Source organism: Lepisosteus platostomus, chromosome 12 (assembly GCF_059453375.1).
Source record: "Lepisosteus platostomus isolate fLepPlt1 chromosome 12, fLepPlt1.hap1, whole genome shotgun sequence".
Lineage (NCBI taxonomy): Eukaryota > Metazoa > Chordata > Actinopteri > Semionotiformes > Lepisosteidae > Lepisosteus > Lepisosteus platostomus.
In genome coordinates, this window is record NC_142622.1 from 43229048 (window position 1) to 43250123 (window position 21076).

Here is a 21076-nt window from a genome sequence, read left to right on the forward strand (position 1 = left end):
TCCTCATCTGGCCTAGGTCTACCCTCCCGTCTCCATAGAAACGCTTCGCAGCACACAGCTAGCAAGCAGAGAGCCCGAGTTAAAGCAAGCTTTGAGTTTAACCTCTTCATCGGTCACAGCCAGGAAAGACATCTCTTTTTTTGGTCAGTTTCCCTACCTTTAGTTATTGTGGTGATGATCTGTGACCAATTTTAAATACTGCCCCCGAATTCCTTTTTAGTTCATCCTATCTTTTCTCCGTAAAACCTTATTTTGAAAATAGGTATTTAAATACCACAATCAATACGTTTTCCGCAGGTCTTTTGTGTTGTCCCTTATGCAAGTTTAACCAATTCAATAAATCGGAGAAGTTTTATTAAGAAAAGATTTCATTTTAAATTTCTGCACGTATACCTAAACACCAGATCTTACCTTGGCCTCAAGTGAATTCTATTTCAAGAAAAACTTCCCAGCTAATGATGAGAGGAGAGGACATTTAGAAAGACCCATGAGAATTCATGAATCGTGAATGATGCAATAGAATAATAACTATTTTTAAAAAAATATGATTTTTAACTCACCATTTTTTGTACCACATGTTCAAAGCATGCCCATAACGGGTATCTGTAACTACAGGAAGTATGCGTCACTAAGACCCATCAGTAACAGTTTTGAAACAAAATATTGAATGGAGGGGGGGGGGGGGGGGGGAGTGTTTTAAACAAACAGAAGAATGTGGCTGACAAAATGTGGCTTAAAATAACCGTCAGATTGTGTTGATATATTCATAAGCAGTGGGCTTATGAAACAGTAAAAAATAACATGGCATGATGTTTGATATAGACAGGACACGGGTATTTTTTATTGCCTTGTAGGAGGATATCTGGCTGTAAAAACACTCCAATTGATTTTTTTTTTTGGTTTTCTTGTGTTCATGAGAGAAGTTTCCTAAGAGATCCAAATATTGCTTTCCATACCAGGTAAGGAATTTTAAAACCATTCAATGCAGAAATATTGGAAACAGTTTAGGACGAACTTAGATTTATTATGGCATTAGGCCAAGGTAGTGGTCAGGCTGCACCCAGCGATATTGTACGGACACATTACTACTGTGTGCATCATGTTCTCAATGTTCTCTATAGAAAATATGTCAAAATGAAAACGTTGCCAATCACCACACATATGAGACGCGTTCTACAAGAAGGAAATATTCTCAAGTCCACACAAAGCAGTCCCTTATCTATTCACACACCGGCTGATTAAATAAGCTAGGATTCAGACCTCAATTTCAATCAATTAATCAATCCCACTAACGTACGCTTTGTGTAACGATGTTCAATCTGCTTTTATGTGTATGTTTTATGTGTACGTGTATGTTTTGTGTGTATGGTGCTGGGGGGCGTATGGGGCTTTTGCATTTGTAAGGTACTAAAAAACGGTTTTATTTAAACAAATGTGTCACACAATTTGCAATAGATTGAAAAACTGTTTTGTGTCCTACATTAGGGATGATTGATTCCAATCTCTGCCCTTTCAAGTGATGAAGACTGGAGAGGAAGCATCACTCTTGCTTCCTTGTTCTCCAAGTAAGTTCCAGACCAGCGTTAATCAGGGCTGTGAAATCAACCCCGTCGTTACTGTCATTTTAAAACGCAAATCTAGACCTCCAGCAAACTGTGTTCAGATAGCAGCGTTATCACTGCTCAGGAGAAGCTGTTTTTCTTACAGTAACAAACTTCAGACAAAGCCTCTCTTTCAGGTAATGACAAAATAATAGATCACTGGTACGCCAAACCAGTATAAAAAATGGCACAAAATGAAGCCCGACAAGATATTTTTTATACGTATCAAAGTTTTTCTTCCCAGTATCGTGGTTCCCACTCCACACAAAAGTAAAAAAAACTTCCGACGCAGCACGTGTGGAGACGGAGGAGAGCACTGAGCTGAGGATTAATTCAGGACTATTCCTCATTTCCCTTTCACACTTTTCTTTACAGCCCAAGTCCAACAGACCTGACTGCAGAAAGAAAGCTACCGCAGGAAAATGGCTAAAAAAAAAGAAGCTGAAGCAAACCAACACCGAGACTCATGATGAGCGCATCGTGTACTACAGCTGCACAAAATTTAAAACAAAGCTGAAACTGAAACTGAAGAAACTAGTGCCTGGTTTCATAATAGCACTCTGCTCAGGTTTACTACCTACAAATGAATTTCATGTGACTTGTGGCTCCAGCACTGTAAAGAACAATTACACAGGAGAAGGTCGGAAGTACATGAACCGAGCTTGCACTGTGCCTCCACATACTGTACCTGTGCAGTTTGAAAGGAGAGAATAGGGTGGACCTGGACTGGCCATTCGTAATATACAAGTCATTATAACACAAATTAATACTTGAATGAATGAGTACATAAACAAGGTGAGGTTATAGTGTTTACATTGTATTATCATTGTTTTAAATTTTGATTTTTTAATCAAACCTAACCACAATGTGAACAAAAAGGTTTGAAACATTTTCTGTATAATGGTACTTCTTATGCCGACTTCAAATGCTAAGATTGTTACGAAAGAGATTCATGTGAAGTGATTACAGTTTAACAATGACAACCAGGGGAAAACAGCCAAGAACCTCAATTGAATTTGCAAGCCCTGCGTCTTGTGCTGCCTTTGCTCTATGCTTGTGCTGCAATTTGAGAGAACACCTGCGTAAATAATGCGACACTACAGATTAAATATCAATGAAGAGCTGGCAATATAATGAAAAACAGCCCATGTTTAAAAGTAATAAAGCGCAAACCCTGATTTACATTCTACTGAACAACAGAGATGCATGTGAAAAGCGGACAGCAGGCAAAGGCCCTTGCACAGGCATTGTTGACTAACATGGTGAGATCCAAGGTACCTCAATGCCCACTGTTACAGCGGAAATTGAACAGAGCCTCTTTCCAGTGAACAACAAGCACAAAGGATTCCTCCCCTCACTTGCCTCGTTTGCAAAGAATAAACATCATTCCTAATGAACGAGATTCTGCACTAGCAACTCCAACATTCATTTTGCATAGATAACTGTAGGGCTCCTACAACGTTTGAATTCTAATGATTTTTTAGAAAATATACTGTATTAATAAGCCATCACACTTTCACAGAAACATTTTAGGAGCTCCCGTTATGCAGCGTGTACCATTTTGCTGTAACACTAGAGTTTCTAATAACCTGTTACATACATATTGCACAATTACATAAGACATTTTTAAACCGCCTTTGGCGATTCTTAAAAAAAAGAATGGCCTTTAAATTGCTCTTAATGCAGTTAATACACAATCTGTTTATAAAAATGGGATCCTGGCTAACACTCAGAATGAGCGTGAGAAAGATGCTACATTGTTGCATCTACTGTACATGTTTCTGGGCAACATTTTAATGGGAAGTAGGTGCAATTCTGCCTTCAGAGGCCTCAAAGAGCCACAGCAGGGAAGGTAAACCTTTTAAGGAGTAGGTGCTCATCTTGATATGATGGCACAAAGAGTGGTTTAAAGACACATGCATTCCTTCTGGGGCAACCTATCTGTGCACCTACAAAACGCAGTGCTGTATAAAAACGTATCCACTCTCTGTGGTGTTACAATATTATCGACGGGCTTCAATGGGAAACACAATCGACCGCCAGGAAGGTCATCAGTCTACGCCAGAGTGACACCTGAGGCATTTCATTTTCAGTGCTGAACAGAACAATGGGAACAGGCCCGCCGCCTTAGCGATGCCGATACTGGCGATAGCACGCACGCACACCTACCTTCCCCAACCATGGACACTCCTATGGACATGCCCATGAACTTGCTCTTGGTCCACACGTGCGCGTTGACACACATCTTCCGTTCCTTGCACTCGCAGTAGAAGCCGGACACGGGAGGGTGGTGGGACACCTGCTCGGCCACGAACCGCACCCTGCAAGAGTCCTGCTGGTCCCCAGGGACGGGGGCCGCGCCGCTCGCCCGCCGGGGCCGCGCCCTGTCCCTGGGCACGTCCCAAGAGCAGAGGAACGTCTCCCCGATGATGGGATTGTAGGGCTTCTTGGCCACGGCGCCCCGGCGCCCCTCGTGGAAGGCGGTCAGGTAGTACTCCACGAAGCGGACCATGCGCTCCTCCGCCGTGGCCGCCGCCGTCACGGCGACGAACAGGTCAGGGTGCGCCATGAAGTTGGCGTACATCTCCAGCAAGGACCTCTTCTCCAGGATGAAGGTGGGAAGCACCACCTGCGGGGGCACAACAGGGCGCGTGAGCGTCGCCGGCCGGGCTACACAGACCCCCTGCAGAAAGCCGAGCCACAGCAAAGGGGCTCTCGGGGGCGATTTTCAGAGGATTTGGCTCCTGAGCGCTCAGAACAGGCAGCACAGTGGCGCAGCGGTCAGCACCGCTGCCATGCTGCACAGGGGCCCGGGGTTCAAGTCTGTCTGCGTGGGGCTTGTACGTTCTCCCCCTGTTCACATGGCACCCACTGGAGCTCAGCCGGCGTGGGCCCGGCCAGTACCTGGTACTCCTGGGAAAGCTGAGGCTGCTGCTGGAAGTGGGACCAGCAGGGGGCGCCCATCCTGCGGTCTGTGTGGGTCCTAACACCCCGGTATAGCAACGGGGGCACTATACTATATAAAAGGTGCTGATTTCAGAAAAGAAAACAGTGTTGGATAAGCTCGCACAAGGTGAATCATGTCCTTCAGTACAGAACTAAAACAGGTTGCTCTTATAGGTCATGCAATCGATATTTGTATTTAGAAACCCAGTCACTTCTAGCAGTTCAGTATTAATCAATTAGAAGTGATTAAGCACAGAATGAACTGTACGAACTTTGTAACCCAGTTAACTGCCATATTTTCTCCTGTTCTTTGACTCCCTCTTCCCATGTCTTCCAACAATTGGTCTTCAACTAAAAAGCTGCAGCCTTGGAATTCACAATTCCATTTAAAATTGTGGCTTCTATCCTTGCTAAATGAAAAACCTGGCTTTTAAAATAAAACATTTTTCCCATTACAATGTAAAAATTGTTAAAATGTCAGAACAAACAATGGTCACAACTTCTACCTAGCATTTTACTTAATGTTTTTTTTGTAAAAAAAAAAACTGCTTGCCTTCGGTTACGATGAATATGGGATCTTGCTTTTAGAGAGGAGAAAACCATTCTGCTGTGCTACATTTGGAACTGCAGGGCGCTTTTTTTGTCCGGAGAGACAGCATCGACTCTGTTACTGCCTCATTAAAACAGCTGTGGCCTGAAATACAGGAACACTTGCAGATGGCTCTGCATTGTGTCAAACAGACTGCATCTGTCAGTAGATAAGAAAAGAGTTTTCTGTATTTTTTCCCAGAGATTTGTTTGCTTCTTCTATTTGCTGTCTTGCCCTCGAGGACACGAAGGAAATTAAAAATTCCACTGGAGCACACAGTTCTGGCGATGAGGACAGGCTAGGACAGATCCATTAGTTTTGCACGTGAACCTTGCCTGAGCTCAAACATGCTTGTGAGCATGTGGACCTACAGTAGTGCATCTTTGAAAAAGTCCTGCAAAATAAGCACCAAAATTGAAGAACCAGTGTTAAAAACTAATAGAAAAGCTCTACTGTTACAAATATTTACTTCCTCTAAATATACAACGTTCAGGGTCGGGACATGGCTGCTGAGATTAGCAGCTCTTTTTACTTTTCATACAACGGAACGGAAAACCTCAGCATCACCCAAACAGACTGCATGATATTTCTGAATTCTCAAAAAAAGACAAGTCAACCACAGCGTTATGGTTTTATCTGATTAACAATCTGACTCCGCCTGTGTTTAGACGGATCTGCCATCTGAAATTTTACTGTGGTGCACAAATAATCTAGCAAAATGCAAATCCATTAGGGCCTTCTAAGCAACTGCATGGGATTATAGGCGTTTGGCTGCAACACAGAATCCTGTATTTCCCCTGCTTAATGGAAGCAATCATTTTTAGGTTTAAGCCAACCTCTTCTGAAATCCCCTCTCCAGCTCCCTGCATTGATTATCTCCGAAACGGTGTCCCGGTCAATAAGCGGAGTTTGATAACCAATGTTTAGCACTTTTTTTCCCATTTAGTAAATTCAGTAGGATGGCAGTTATTATTTCTGTGAGTATGGATATATACGTAAAAGTATATATCCAGTCACAGAAATAATCACAAGGGGATTTTTTATTCATCTGAACATGGTAAGTTTTAACTTACACTAAGTTAAGTATTTGTACTGCATAAAGTCAGGCACGCATTTTGTCATGAAGCTTGAAAGGTACTAGACCTGAGGCGTTCCAGTAAAACAGCTATTAGTCAAGACAGCATTACAGAGAGTGAATGAATCATTCATTATTCATCAGAAAAAAATCTTAAATGAAGTAGGAGCTATGCTGAAACCCGAACACTATCAAAACCAAAACGGCATTTTCGAAAGTCGTGATGGACTCATTTTAGAGTTCTTTCAAACCCTTTCCCCGACATTCACAGCTGAAAACATGAGTCAGATGATCTGAACTGTGATGATTTGCTTGTGGGGATATCAGAATGTTGACATATGGAAAAATAGCTTTGTTTAATGTTACTTGATGCATTTACAGTGTATGGCAGAATTTGTATACTTCAAGAATGAGCTTAAACAGAGGACAAGTTGGATATCTTGATATATGCTATAGATTACCAGCATTTAAAAATTTCTATACTGATCTGATATACCCTACTTAAAATATTTGGTGCACCTTACTAAAGTTATTAAAATATAACCATGTGTAATGGTGTCATTAATAAACAGTAATTGTACATTATTTTCTCTGGAATATTCTATTTTCCTGGAGTATTAAGCTCACATTTAATCACATTCCTGTTTTTATACTGTTCCAAGGTAACAAATTCAAGCTCTTCTATTTCTAGGGTACATTAAACTTTTCTGACCCAAACTACATTACAAGTATTTTAATCACACACATACAATGTAGTGTTAGTAAATTTAACAGAAGAGAAAGTGATGAATTTTAAACAGTAATCATGTCTGGGAGACTTTTTTTTTAATTTAGAGAAAAAACAAAGAGGAAAACATATTTTCACTCTCATTTATACAGTTAATATTAGTACTACGATAAGCTCAATAAGCTTAGCCACGATTTGTTCAATTTAGTTGCCAGAATGCAATAAGTCAGAGCACAGATTTGAAGTAAGTTTATTACGGAAGGCTCTTCGGAGAGCAGAGCAGACCTGTCTTTGCCTGATCTGCTCTGAAACGCAAGCCCTGAGAGGAAAAACAGATTTATTTTAAGACTGAATTTCTCCTGCACATTCAGAAGGGAAAGCTAACTTTCCAGCATAAATGATGTACATATGATAACACTGAAAGTCAGCCTGCCAGACTAGCACACTGTACTGGATATACTGTATAGCTGAATTCCAGTGGATTACTAATTTTCAACTTTCAGAATTTGTGATTTGCAACAAAAGCAAAAAATAAACACATCTTATTTCTTATTTAGAAAACGGATGACGAAACAAAAACTAGGCTTCTTAAAGTATTCCAAAGAAGAATTCCAAGTCAAAATGAATCCATCCAGTTCCCAGGGCTAACACAGAAGGCTACAATATTTCCTCTGTTGCTGATAACCACTAAGTGCTGGTGTAACAGGAAGGCAACACTGGGCCCAGGTCAGCAGTGATAAATTGATCTCTATTTAGAAAAGAAAGCACAGCTCCATTAAGATTGTCCATCGATTTTGTCCCCACTGTTATTTTAATTCTTCACCAGAGTGACCAACACATTTGAATCACCACACAGTCAAGGCAAGAAGACGCACGGCCTCAAACACGCGTTAGCAGCATCTACCTCCAGACGCTGCTTATCTGTACAGAAATCTAAAAAGAAAAACAAGTGAAAGATTTTGAGAGGACAGGTGCACTGGGAGATGCAAAGATAGAGTGAGCCACGAAAAATGACAGAAACACCTTCAAGACAATTAGAGGAGAGGAACATGGTGAGGTGTCCAGTCAGGAATACATCAAGCAGGGTTAGATATACAAGATACACCCCCTTGCTTTATACACCCTGCCCTCAAGTGCCTGCGGTCTCGGGATCTTACAGGCTTCTAAGGGTACCTTAGGAATAGCACTTGCTTGAGACCTTATCTACCGAATTAGATACGCGTCTACTACCTAATGAGTTCAATGATTAAGTCATTAAGGTCCGAGACGGAAGGAAAACCAGGAACAAATGCTGCACTTGAGGAGCCGAGGATGAGGCGCTGGTCACGTGCTGCTTTGGGCTGAGAGCGTGGGACACTACCCTGAAAGGCGAGCGGAAAGGAACACAGCCCCTGTACTGTAGTGTCAGGTACGGTCGTGAAGCAGAACCTCAGCAATGTCTTCAAGCCACAGAAGCTACTCAGCCCACAGGCGGTCCATTCCTCTCACTCACACAATCTTACCTTGAGCAGCTCCTTAATTAACGCATTAATGGAATGATGATTAGCACGTCAATACAGCAACTGAGGTGCTGGCTGTATGAAAGAACTACAATGGACAGGATTGAGAGGGTGGCATGTTAAGCAGTCCCGGGCTACAGTGACCCCAACTCAAACCCAGGAGCTCAAACAAAATCAGAATGAAAGGGTAGACGGCGAACCAGGGGCCAATGCACAGAAAACCGAGACTAGCACTTGGCAGGCTTCAGCTCATCACTGCCTGGGAGTAAAAATCTCTGAATGCCCGTTAAAAAGTATGTGCATGTGGGTTTTTTTCTTATGTTCACTTCATTAATTGACTGGTTATTTTCTGTGGAATAAGAAAGAATGCGGGCTGAGTGACTGGAGAGATGCACCATGCTCACTCTCACCGCGGTTTCTTTTTAATTGGCAAATATGTAAAAAGCAAGACAAGCACTGCTGGTTGGCCTCTCTCGATACATGCCATGTGCTTTAAATAGAAAACAATAGCTGCCTTTGAATTTGACCCCATTAGCTCTTCTTTCAAGCTATGTCTGTCACAGGTGTCTTATTTTCTCCTTTGTCGTTTTCCCAGAGATTTCGAATCCGGTCCTCCAAAACTGCACTCCGAGGCGAACTTCACGAAATGCCAGACCTGTAAGAATGTAATCTTTTTGTACTTCTTTTAATGTTGAATCTGAATTATAAATGATTGCACATATAGGGCATTAAAGCTAAGATTAATACAGCAGAATCAATATGGAGTTCTAAGTCAGATACAAAGAATATCTACTGGCGAAACAATGATTACATATTTGTATTAAATAATCCATATGTTTTTCTAATTATTATAGTATAAACATATAAAATCTGTCTGTAAAATTCTATAGGGATGAACCACTGCAGAAAAAGCTCTACTACGCAGAGAAAAGTCTGAGCTCTTAGCAATAGCTTAGGTCCAAATCAAAATGAGACTAACAGCCGTGCATACGAGACCTGCGATATAAACTCTGAATCCCTCCCCCAGCCCTCACTAATGGGCAGGGCAAGACTGCATGTTGGCCCAGGCAGAGTCATGGTCTGCAACCTCACACAAAATAGCAGATTGCATACCACAGTATGAAGTCGACACATGAAAAAATAACAACGCAGAGGACACACAGCAGAGAGTTAAACCTGTATACGTGTAGGTGTGTGTGCAGACTAAATAAGACCTCGCAGGAGGTCATGGATTGAAGTCACACAGTTTCTCTGCATCATATATTCAGCATATATCAATATTTGCCAAATTACTCAATATCAGAATTGTATTTATCACTGGCAGATACAGTAAAACACTCTGAAAAGAGTGGCACAACAAGCTGAACGTCCACCTTAGGAAGTACTCGCATCTCCTGGGCATTAGATTTTGCCATCGATATTGAAATAGCTGTTGCTTGAGCACAACGCACAACGCCACCAGACTAGACAAGTTATGCAGTGTTCTCCCGATTGCATACACACATGGACTCAGGAGGCAAGATGTTCCTCTTTCAGAGATCCGACACACAACAGACCTTCGATCCTGGGGAGATCGAGACAGCAGGGATGGCGTGGGCTCCCGTACCTACCCTGGTGAGGTCCATGCCCAGTTTGAGCTGCGAGAGGAGGTGTAGGATGATGCTGCGTTGGTCATCCATGACTCCTAGATCCTCCTCTTCGTTGTCCTCGGTGTCCGTCACCTCTTCACTGGGGTTAATGGCCTCTGGAGCTGGGTGCTGGACAACAACAATAATGATGAAGCAAATCATGAATCACAAATAATTTTTAAAAAAAGGAACACAGAGTCAGCCCACAAATGAGAAGATTTGTCTTTTTTGGTATGGTAAAAATACTAAACGACATCAGAGAGCGAGCCTGTATAATACGTTGTGGCAGAGCAGGTCAGGAAAATACTGGTTTACAGCTGACCTGCCAATAAATAGAGGTCAATTCAGGCCTTTAATGCTTGTATATAGGAACACAAGAAGGCTCGAGTGTCAGTCTCATATGGGTGTGATTAAAGAATGTTTGCTATATAAAGGGATTCACAATGGTAGGTGCCTGTTGGGATTTGTGAAGTGCACGTCTTTGTTCAGAGGACTTAAAGACTCCTTCCACCTTATTGTTTTGTGTCATCGCGAGTTTTAATATGTGCCTGTGAGCCACCTTATTGAGGTTGGGCTCTGTCACATACAGTCCGAGTTTGGGGAATTCGGCATTTGTAGTTGGAGAACTCTAGTCTTTTGTCCACCACTGATCCAATGCTCTTTATTTCTGTTGTACACATTTCAGAAATAGCTGGGCAGGTGACAAGTTAGAGAAGGTATAAACTGTGAGACTACAAATCAATCCTTTTCTCAACAGCCTGATAAGACCTCATACGGAAGGGGGAACTATGATAATGTGTTCAGGCTTCTCGTGGTGAAAATGCCCATTGGAAACCTACCTCATGTTATCCTAAAAACGAATCTTTAAATTCACTCATGAAGGTCTAAGTTATGCAATCCGAACCGATTTGTCAAAGTAGAAAGAGTGGACACATGAAGCCAGTTCCTTTGGAGTATTTCAGAGCTACATCTACTCCTAAGGCAATACCATTCGTGGTTCACTCTTGAAAAAGTCATGCAAATTTGGAAGAAAACTTTCAATTAATAGTATTTAACCGAACATGCTGCAAAAATCCATCTACCTGTTTTAAAACGCAGTAGGTGAATAATTGTTTTGGCAAACAGTAATTCAGATTTCTTGACCAACAGATTTGGAATTCATTTTTTTCAAAATGTAACAGATGCCTTGATTATTGATTATAATATTAGAGTACAGACAATGCCTACGATTGATTATAATATTAGAGCCGTTTCTGCATACTACATCGCAGATAGTCGTTTGAAATATTCCCACGCCTGTCTTTTGGTCCAGCGAACTCTATTGTAAAGAAGAGTTAGAAAACACCAAACGGAAAACGACTCAAGCATAATTAAAATGGGCATACTGTAGGATCTCTTTAAGAGTAAAGCAGTGCTCTAATAATACTAAACCAAAGTCTATACCCTGGGAGCTGGAAAAGAACCAAGCTGAAGATCAACATGCAGCTCCATAAGTCAAATGACACTGCTTGCAGGATAAAAACATATCCCTCCATTTTTTAAACCCCCCAGAAAATACAGTGAAGGGGAATTCAGAAAGCTCATCCCTGAAAAAGCCATATTACAGTGCACTGCTTCTTGCACTGTGCTGCATACAGTGCAGAGCAGTGCCACAGAGCACACAGTCTCTCAGGCTCTCGGCTATGTACAGTACTGAAAGCTTGCAGTGGAACTGTAATAGCAATGGGCAAATGTAACAGCTCAGTTTTTATGGTTCTGCACACAAATCAAATGCCAGAAAAATGAATCGTCAACATTACTGAGGCAGGAAAATGTACCTTATAAAAAAATACCTTACTACACTTCTTGAAGGTTAGGGTATCTGACAAACGTTATGACAGCCACAAACCTCACATATTTATGAACACAGTATATACATGAAGCTGGCTCAGCATACTTCTACCCAAGTGCTTTTACCATAGGATTAAAATGGATTTGTAAATTATACTTGATTACAATCACAGAGCACTATACTACCTCAGGCTGAGTTGTCATTATTCCATACTGAACTTCTCCTGGTCTGGCAAATGGACTGACTGAAACCACAAAGCCAGTTCAGGGTTACTTGATCAAACACAGAGCCACATCAATCATCACAGCATTAGATCAACAGTTGCTTTTCACAGAATTCACAAAGCTTTGATATAAACAATCCTGTCCGTAAGTAACAATCCATTCCGTGCAGGTGCTCTGTTGAATTGACAGCCTTTACACAGAACATACACGTACTGTATGTACGGTACATGGCTAAATCAATTAAACAACTAGTGAGGAATACTGACATTGGATTTTTATAATTGGTGCCAATGGCAGAAATTAGAAAAATAAGAAATAATAACAACGTTCTACAGGTTCAGAAAAATCAAGGGTGTTCAGACACAAACTGCAAAATGATATGGCACAAACGACTCATTCAGGAACGCAAAAAAAAGCTTTGTTTTAGAAAAAAAAGAGTCAACACTTAAGTTTTCAAATAATCTCAACACTTCATTTTGAAATCTATTCGGAAGTGACCAAATCTAAAAAAGACGTTTGCTGGAAGTGTCCAATATACAACTTTTCCAATTCACTAGGAAACAGCACAACAACTGTAAATCCAAGACTATCACAGAACCTGGGAGACCACTGACAATAACCACTCAGTAACTTGTCAGGCTGCAGCATTTACAGTACAGAAGAAGTCATTTATGGTACAATGGGAGTTTTAGGAGTTTGAAACGCATCCGGTAAAAATATATTTCCAACAAAAATCAGAAGTTATTCCTTTAACTGAACTTCACAAAACCCTAACTGAAACACAAGGAATTAAACCGACTCCTGCAGCCGTTCGTGGGATTTTTTTTTCCCCATTACAGATTAACTCGGGACCTATTGATTTAGTTTTTTTTTTACAAAAAAAAAAACCCCACTGCTGCAAACTCTTAAATGCTAAATCTGAATTCCTCCCTGGCTACCCCCATGGCATTTGTTTCTCCTGCTGCTCAAATAAAACGGTTATCTCCTCCTGCACGATCTGGTGCATCACCGCAGTCATTTCCACAAGCCCCCTGCTGCTGGAAACACAGACTTACACTGCAAGCCTGGGTCAGGACAGGTGTGCTGTGCGTCCAGGTGGACCTCATCGCCGGCAGCGGCCCCAGCGGAGAGGCTCGCCGACGGCAGCGCAGGAGAGCCAGCGGAGACACAGGGCGAGGGAAGGCTGTGCAGCTCTGAGCCGGCTGCTGGCTGTTCCTCTTTGCGTGGGAAGAGGACCCAGTGATGCCGATGGTTCCTTATCCTACAGCCGCCCCCTCCCTCCACCACCACAGACACGCACAGCCAGTCCCGTGACGCCCAGGATCGGCCAGCTTCATTACAACGAGCCCCCCAGCTCGGAAGAGGCCGTCCCTCCTGAACCGTGTCCCGGTGGGCGGCTTTCAAACACGTTTCTCCGCTTCACGTAGGCTCCACTGGAACACGTGGGTGGGAAGGCTCGGCTCGTCTTTCCACCTCACAGTGCTCAGCCTGTCTGCTCCGAAAGGAGAAACCCATTATCTCCCGACAGCCCACTGCCTGCCCCCACGTCCCCTCTCGACCCCCGGCTGCTCCAGCAGGCAGGCTGGAATTGCATTACCGCACACCGGCGGAGAGCCGGGTTACGCGAAGGGATTTTTCTTCATTCCTTTTAATCAAACTGCACAGCAGAATCGAGGCCGTCTAATCTGCTCGGGTCTATTAGTCTCAGAGCCGCTGTGTAGAGGAGAATTAATTCCCCCCTCCTTTCCCAAGAGCAAAGGCTTTTACAAACACAATTCTTCTACCTGCACACTTTGAAGAGATCACTTATATTTCGCCTGTTAAGGTATTGCTGAACACTTTCTTCTTCCTGTAGTAAGGCTTATAAAAGAAATAAAAGGAGGTTCCTCTTGAGCTGGATAAAACCACCTGTCTTGACAAGAACAAGCCCACCTTGCAGAATCCAGAACTCCAACAGAGTTACATTTTGAACACTAGCTTCTAGTGTATTTAATGTATTACAGGATGGCTGACACAGCGTGGTAACACCTCTTCAAATGTATTTTGCATCTGCTTTTGAAAGAATGGGTCTAAATATCAACTGCACAAATACTCCTGTCAACTACAGCCAAGAGCTCAACACTAAAGTTGACTTATTAATTAATATATATGGCTCACTCCAAAGAAATTGATATTAGTATACATTTATACAGGAGAGTATTGTATTAGAGCAGTATGAGTGACAACAGCAGTATTTCCTCTGGGTTTTGAACCCACAGCCATCCAGATACAAGTCCAGTGCCCTGACCATTGCTCCACACCAGTGTCAGCACTTCAAAACAACAGCATCAGGATTATCTTCAAAAGACCACACTGCGGAGTTCAATCTGCAGGAGCATAATAAGAGCTGCTTACCGTACAACGTGCTGTAGTGCAACAACACAACACAACACTAAGCTTTTTTCCCTCTCACCACAAAGGTTTGTGCATGACAAATTTACTTTCAAGCCCAAAGGGATTAAGAGAAACAGGTACCAGTATGAAGAGACTCGCTGCCTCAAGAGACTCTCTGTGCTGCTCTGGAAGAGCTGGCCAGGTGTGCTACAAGGAGATAAATTCTCCACTGAACCTCAGGCTCTGCTCTCACTATGTTGTACAAGCGTCCTTGGTAGTGAAAGATTCACTGAGTGTTTTCTGATGGAGTGAATAGGTGGGTGTCTGGGATACAAGGGACTACAGAGATCATCTGAGAGCAACGCTCCGAAGATGCAGCGTTCAGCTGCCGTGCTGTAAGACACATCTGCCCTGCAGGCTGCTCTGAAGAAGACGAAGCCCACTTGGAAAAAAGACAAAACAAGCCTTTCAAATGGAAAAAAAAAAAAACTTTCAGCAGTAACAACACATGCATACAAAAAAGGATCTGCATGAAAGGAAATAAACACAGATGGCTCCTTAGGCCATGTCAGAAGTAACTGTAGAAATTCCTGGAGCCTGAAAGAGATCAATTATACATGAACCACATAATGTCTTTGCAATTCCTCTTCACCACAAGGAAAGAAAACGTCACGGAAGCACCAGTGATTCCATTCAAAGGCTCTGCAATCTTTTCGCTTCGCTCTGTTGTTGGTGAACTGAAGGAACAAAGGCATTAATCGTCCGGCTGCGAGAAGAGAGCCAGGAACAAAACATCCCAGCAGAACCAGCTGAGGAGGCAGTGGCGTGACAGCGGTCGGGCGCCCAGGAGCAGTGCTGGTGAACGAGGGTGTGCGTCACCTGCGGGGGTTCTGACGAGCATGTCTGCCCCCGCGGGACCTGGGGCGGCCCCTCTGCAATGTGCCGTAAGGTCATCTCCTTGCACCGACCGGTATCTCACTGGCCACAGTGCATGAATCCCTCTAACACCCAAGGAAGCGTAAGTTCTGTCCTTCTGTGGGACTGGCGGTCGAAGAGAAGGCATTGAGAGGAGTCATTCAGTCCCTCCTAGCCCGTTTGGTTTGTTGACTGCTCCTTGATCCAAGGATCTCATCCAGCTCTGCCTGAAAAGAACCACTGAAGACACCGACGCAATGAAGCTCCTCAATGCATGTTTATTTCTACTTATGTACCTCCCTCAACGCTAGAAAAGCTGGAATAATCTGAATTTTCTACCACAGCACAGCTAACACTGCTCTCAAAAATACAGTAGATGACAAAGGGCCCTTTTTATGAAATACTGTGCTGTCCCAGTATAAAATTTAAGTCAGTTCATATAGGCTATTCTTGGGTTCAAAAACACATTGTTGCCACCTAAACTGTTGACCTAACGGTACCATATCTGATCACCCCTTGTATATACAGAAACAGATATACTTTAAACAGTTATAATTTAAAGACAATCTACTTGTCACATAAGTAAGGGCTCCAAAAAGTAAACACTTTTCACAGATTGACAGCAAAAATAACTATTGGGATTTTGCAGCCATGTAATACAATATGTGCATTAAAGTAGAATATGAACAATGTAATTTTAAAAGCCCAGTATCTAAACATTTCTAATTTCTGAAGTCTAAGACAATAAAAAAGCAGTCTAGAGAATAATGTAGGGAATTAGTTGTTTCAAACCCTAAAAGAAGAGGCTTTCTGAGATTTCAGAGATCAAGGATGCAGAGCACCTCATGTTCCTGCACAGAGCCTCATGTCCATTTATCTGCACATACAAAAGTAAGGAAATCTTTTTAAAAGCATTCCTTTTCATATCGGAAATTTCCCGTTGGCCTCACAGGCAAAATGTTTACAAACCTTGAGGGTACTGTACAGTCATTTATTTTAATTTTTTGGTGTGTAAACATTTTCATTTGATTTGCAATTCTGAACCAGTCAAGAATCAAACTGCAAGATGAATAAAATGTTTCCCCAACGTCAGCATATAAGGTTCTTGCTAGAAACTGCTTCACATAAATACACTTGGCTTAATTTGATTTGTATGTTGGCTTCACTCTATTTTATCAGCCTACATAAACCTGCAAACTGACTGTTACCCACCCGCATTTACATTCTCTCTTGTTACATCAAAGACAGACCGAAGCACTCAACCGTTGATGCATGGATCGGAATATTTTCACGTGATTTGAAAGGAAGAATTTTAAAACTTATTTTCAGATTTTTTGTGAAATCATTAATTGAGTCGATCCTTAGCTATAAGGTCTTATGTAAATGGAACAGATTGCAGCTAGTAGGCTGGTATAGTGCTCGAGAGACTCTATGGTCAATAGCCCTGCACAGGGGTCAATCACGTCAATGAGCTTGGTTCGCACCCTGAGAGAAAAGGGGGTTTTCAATGCCCAGGGCTACTACTGGATACAGTAAGTGCAGACAAAAAAAAGTATTATCTCATGCCATTTTGATTGGTGATTACTGTAATCGTGAGATTTGTGTCATTTTGAAAGTGCTATTACATTATTTTTATAGCACAGTGACATTTACTGCTTTGAAATCCAATTTATGAGTGACAGACATCACTGGACCAGCTGTGCCCAAAGGGAGAGAAATCCATAATCCCATCAGTTGTGTTCATAAAGGGTTTATGCACGTGCAGTAGTGCCCCTATTACTGGATTTTACAGAATATAAAAAGGGGGTTTCAGGGCAGAATGTGTTTGACATTTGTCTCTTATTCTACAAAGCCCTTTCATGTGAAGTAGCTTCCGTACTCCTGTATAGATAAACGGAGTGTTGGTGCATTAGGCTTCTCTGAAATACGTCAGGGTGGTACTAATCAGTTCTAACAAGCAATCACAACACAAAACTGGGGCTCTCTGAGGAGGCAGAAGGTAAGAAGTTAAAAATACTTCAAAGTTAGGTAACATTATGGATTTTACAGTAAGAAATCTGAACGAGGCAGATGACTCATAAAACATTATCCTCCTACTTACTTGCATAGTCATGGCAGGCCTAGAAGGATGAGGCTTCCAGTCAGTATTTGTGGTGTATCATGAAGGAGACAGCTGCTCATAAATGTGTTAGCAGACTGCACCATGATGTTGAATATTCAATATCCAACACACAGAGATAACACAGCTCTGCGGGTTCGGCTGGACTGATCTTTTTCCTCTTTGGTCTAAGAGAATGACTTCTGTGCTAGTTAACACACAGAACAAAAGCGCTTCTCCTTGTATTTATTACAGGCATGGAATATTGATTTTTACAGTCAAATACACTTTTTACATTCACATTATTCATTCTGAATAATCTCTCCCTGCACATGCAAAACCCAGAGATGGAAACACAGACGTAAAATATAATTTATTTTGTTGAAAACATTCCAGCTCTGTTTGATTAATGAATTACATTAAAATAATATGGCTTGTCAGCTAATGGGTAAGGAGTAATATGTTAAAACTAAAGAGGAAGATAATATCCTAAGCTGATATACAGTACTGGTCTCCAACAAAAGCTTAGAATACAAAGAAAAGCAATGAATAAATGTGTGCGGGCATACTGTAGCTACAGAACATATAATCTTGATTTAATAAGCTGTTGGAAGGTACATTAAAAAAAAATCCCCATGAAGTCAAACTTTCTAATCCTTAATAGAAATCTAAAACAAAATATGTGATCTACAATGTGCCCTTGCCTTGTGCTTGCTAAGGCAGGAGGAATTCAAACAGAATATTTCACAAAGACAATATCCTGCAAGTAATATCGCAATATCCATGCGGCCTGAACTACACATCTGTAACACAGACCTACAGGAGAAAACTGTAGTGCAGATCTGCACTGCACTGCTGCCTCTCCAGCCTCCTTGCTGAAACAAGGGTTCAGAGAGAGATGTTGCAGCTCCAGAATTCTAAAGCAGGTTGTTCATATATGTAATCACACCCAAAGTAAAAAAATTATAATATATAGCATGTATTTCTGTAGATGGCACATACATGTACAGGCAAAATAAATGACCCCCTCCTACCCAAGAAAAGCAAGTCAATGTTTATTCAGGGAGTGACTGATTGACCCTTCCAGCATCCTGGCTCTGACCAAGGCAGAGCACAGATCCTGTGATCTCTGGCACCATCCACTGCGCTAGCTGAGGAACTACACTGCGTTAGTTTACATTCCAAAAAGCATCACGCAGATGTGCAATGAAAAAAAAACAACAAACCCACTAGATTTTATCAGCCCTCAAACCTGTGTGAAAGAGGCAGCTGGCCCTATTTGAATATAATGCAATCCGCCTTTCACACAGGCATACTGCACTAGCCCACCAGACAACCACACGTCAGAAAGCACTGTGGGGAACCTTTACGTTTCATGGAGTATGTAAAAGATGGCCAAAACTGGTAAAAGCTGAAAACTAAGAAATCCTAAGAAAATGAAATGGCCCGTGTACAATCTCCTGTTACTGGGACTTGTTTTCCCATCTGCAAGAAAAAGCAATTCCCACGCCTAACATCTCCTTATTTTCAACCCCTAATCCGTATCAAACGTAATATTTAACACCAGAACGGGTTTTAAAATTAAAACTATTGGGGCTAACCGTTGAGCGTACAATCCAGCAACAGCCCTGTTGTTAAAAGATAAACGTAAATCCCTCAGCTTTGAGCAAAAACAAGAGAGACCCAGAGAAAATACAGGACACGGTCAAGTGTGAAGACTCTTGGAGTTCTATGGAATCTTGCTGGTAGCACAGTAACCTCTCCGGAGAGCTCTGGAGAACTGCAGTCAGTAATACTTTCTCAATCACTCATTCAGTCACCCCATGGGCATTCTTCTGTAGTAAGTCTTTGTTTCTAGGATAAGAATACATTATTTCTTTACAATATCCCGTATGTTCTTGCTCATTATGTAAACTAATAATACCCCAAAGAGAGACAATTAGAATAAAAACCATGTTGTGTGCTGTGAGGAGTCAATTTTAATAATATATTTGTTTCCGTCTGGCTGGAGGCCCTCGTTAAAGGAACTGAAGAGCCAGCAGTTGCAACAGTGCCCAGACGGGGTTTGTGTTTATTTAGAAACATAAAAAAAGTGCAAAATATGGACTGAAATTCCACTGCAAGTCTTCCCCCAAGTGCTGCTTGCCCCTGCCCGCTGTAAGTGAGCTAAGCCATTGACGATCACCCTCTCTTCATCCACACTGCTGTTTCTGTGGAGACTGGAAAAGGGGCCTTAACAGACTTCTGCCCAGACTTCAGCTCTCTTGGTGTTAAACACATTCTGGGTCATTACTTTTAGTGATAATGCTTGAAAGTGCAATTAAAGTCAAATGTTTCATTAACCAAAATGAACTAACAGTCTCTCAGCCATTGTATTTCTCCAGCTGTAGTACCACTGGAATCCACCTGGTGGTACACAATTTTGAAAGCTGTTTTTTCACTCGAATTGGCTTCAGGTCATTCACTCCTGCTTCACAGTAGCGTCTGTAGACAACAGTGACGTTTCCCACTACTGGTATACTAAAAATGATCAAAATCATTTCGGGGAAAAAAACATCCGTTTAGTTACAATAATATTTAGAAGACATATTTAAACAAATTGAGTCTAAGTCTGCATTATTAAACATTTTCAATAAATCTTCACTTTAACACCAGTCTGAACTACTTACATTGTTTTGGTATCAGAAACAAAGTGTACTGTAAATGGCAATAATTTGTAATATTTTCAGTGATATTTTTATGACAAGACTGTAGTCCATATTGGACTTGGAACCACATCTTTAAAACAAAACAAGTTTTTCAAACCTAGTCTCAGACAACATCCGAAACTAACACACATAATAGAATAAACCACTGAAATACACTTGGCCAAAGAGCTTTGTTAAATAAACAGGTTTGACAGCTTCCAAACTTACAGTATTCACACCTATAATGATCTATAGTGTTGATTGAGAAAACACTCTGTACATTCGGAATTCTTTTTGAAATGCACGAAAAGTAAAAATGAATGTATGAAAAATGAAAAGGCTTCGATTAACTAATTAAGGTGGGATGGCATGAAAACCCGCACAGATATATCAACACACAAACCCTTCATTTGTGCAGACTCCTGCACTTCATGGTGCAGACTCGGCAACACTGACAGAGGTCCATACGAACAACATAAGAAACACAGAGAGCGTGCACACCACTAACTCAACACATGGACACCACACTGTACTGGCCTGTTGCAATCACACACAAAGGGTCAATGCACTAATCACAAGTGTGTGCCGCGTACAATTGTTTTATGTCTGTGTTTTACGTCGAGTTGGGATCCTGTGGGAATGTGCTCTGGATCGCCCTTCAAGGCTATGACAAAACGTTAAGCCAAAGAAATGACAGCCCAAACGCACTCTACAAGAATGACCAAAAACAACCAGTTCTGGGTTAAAAATCAAGCTAGACAGCCTCCCAGATGGCAGCTCTGATCCAAAACAGACAAGGCCATGCTAGGCTGGAACACACAGACCACAGACACGCAAACCTTTGTGTTTGAAGATATGTATATAAACCTCACCTCAGACACAT

At 41.8% G+C, this 21076-nt stretch overlaps 1 protein-coding gene across 3 annotated transcripts in view; it reads right to left on the reverse strand.

The window, feature by feature from the left end:
• osbpl10b (oxysterol binding protein-like 10b) overlaps positions 1–21076 on the reverse strand; it is a 75672-nt gene that overhangs the window by 10713 nt on the left and 43883 nt on the right. For all 3 annotated transcript variants that reach the window (XM_088602091.1, XM_088602094.1, XM_088602092.1), the window contains exons 7-8: positions 10048–10194; positions 3771–4230 (exon numbers count right to left, since the gene is read on the reverse strand). In XM_088602091.1, coding sequence (XP_088458217.1) covers positions 3771–4230; positions 10048–10194 — 607 coding nt within the window. The remainder of the gene's footprint in view (positions 1–3770; positions 4231–10047; positions 10195–21076) is intronic.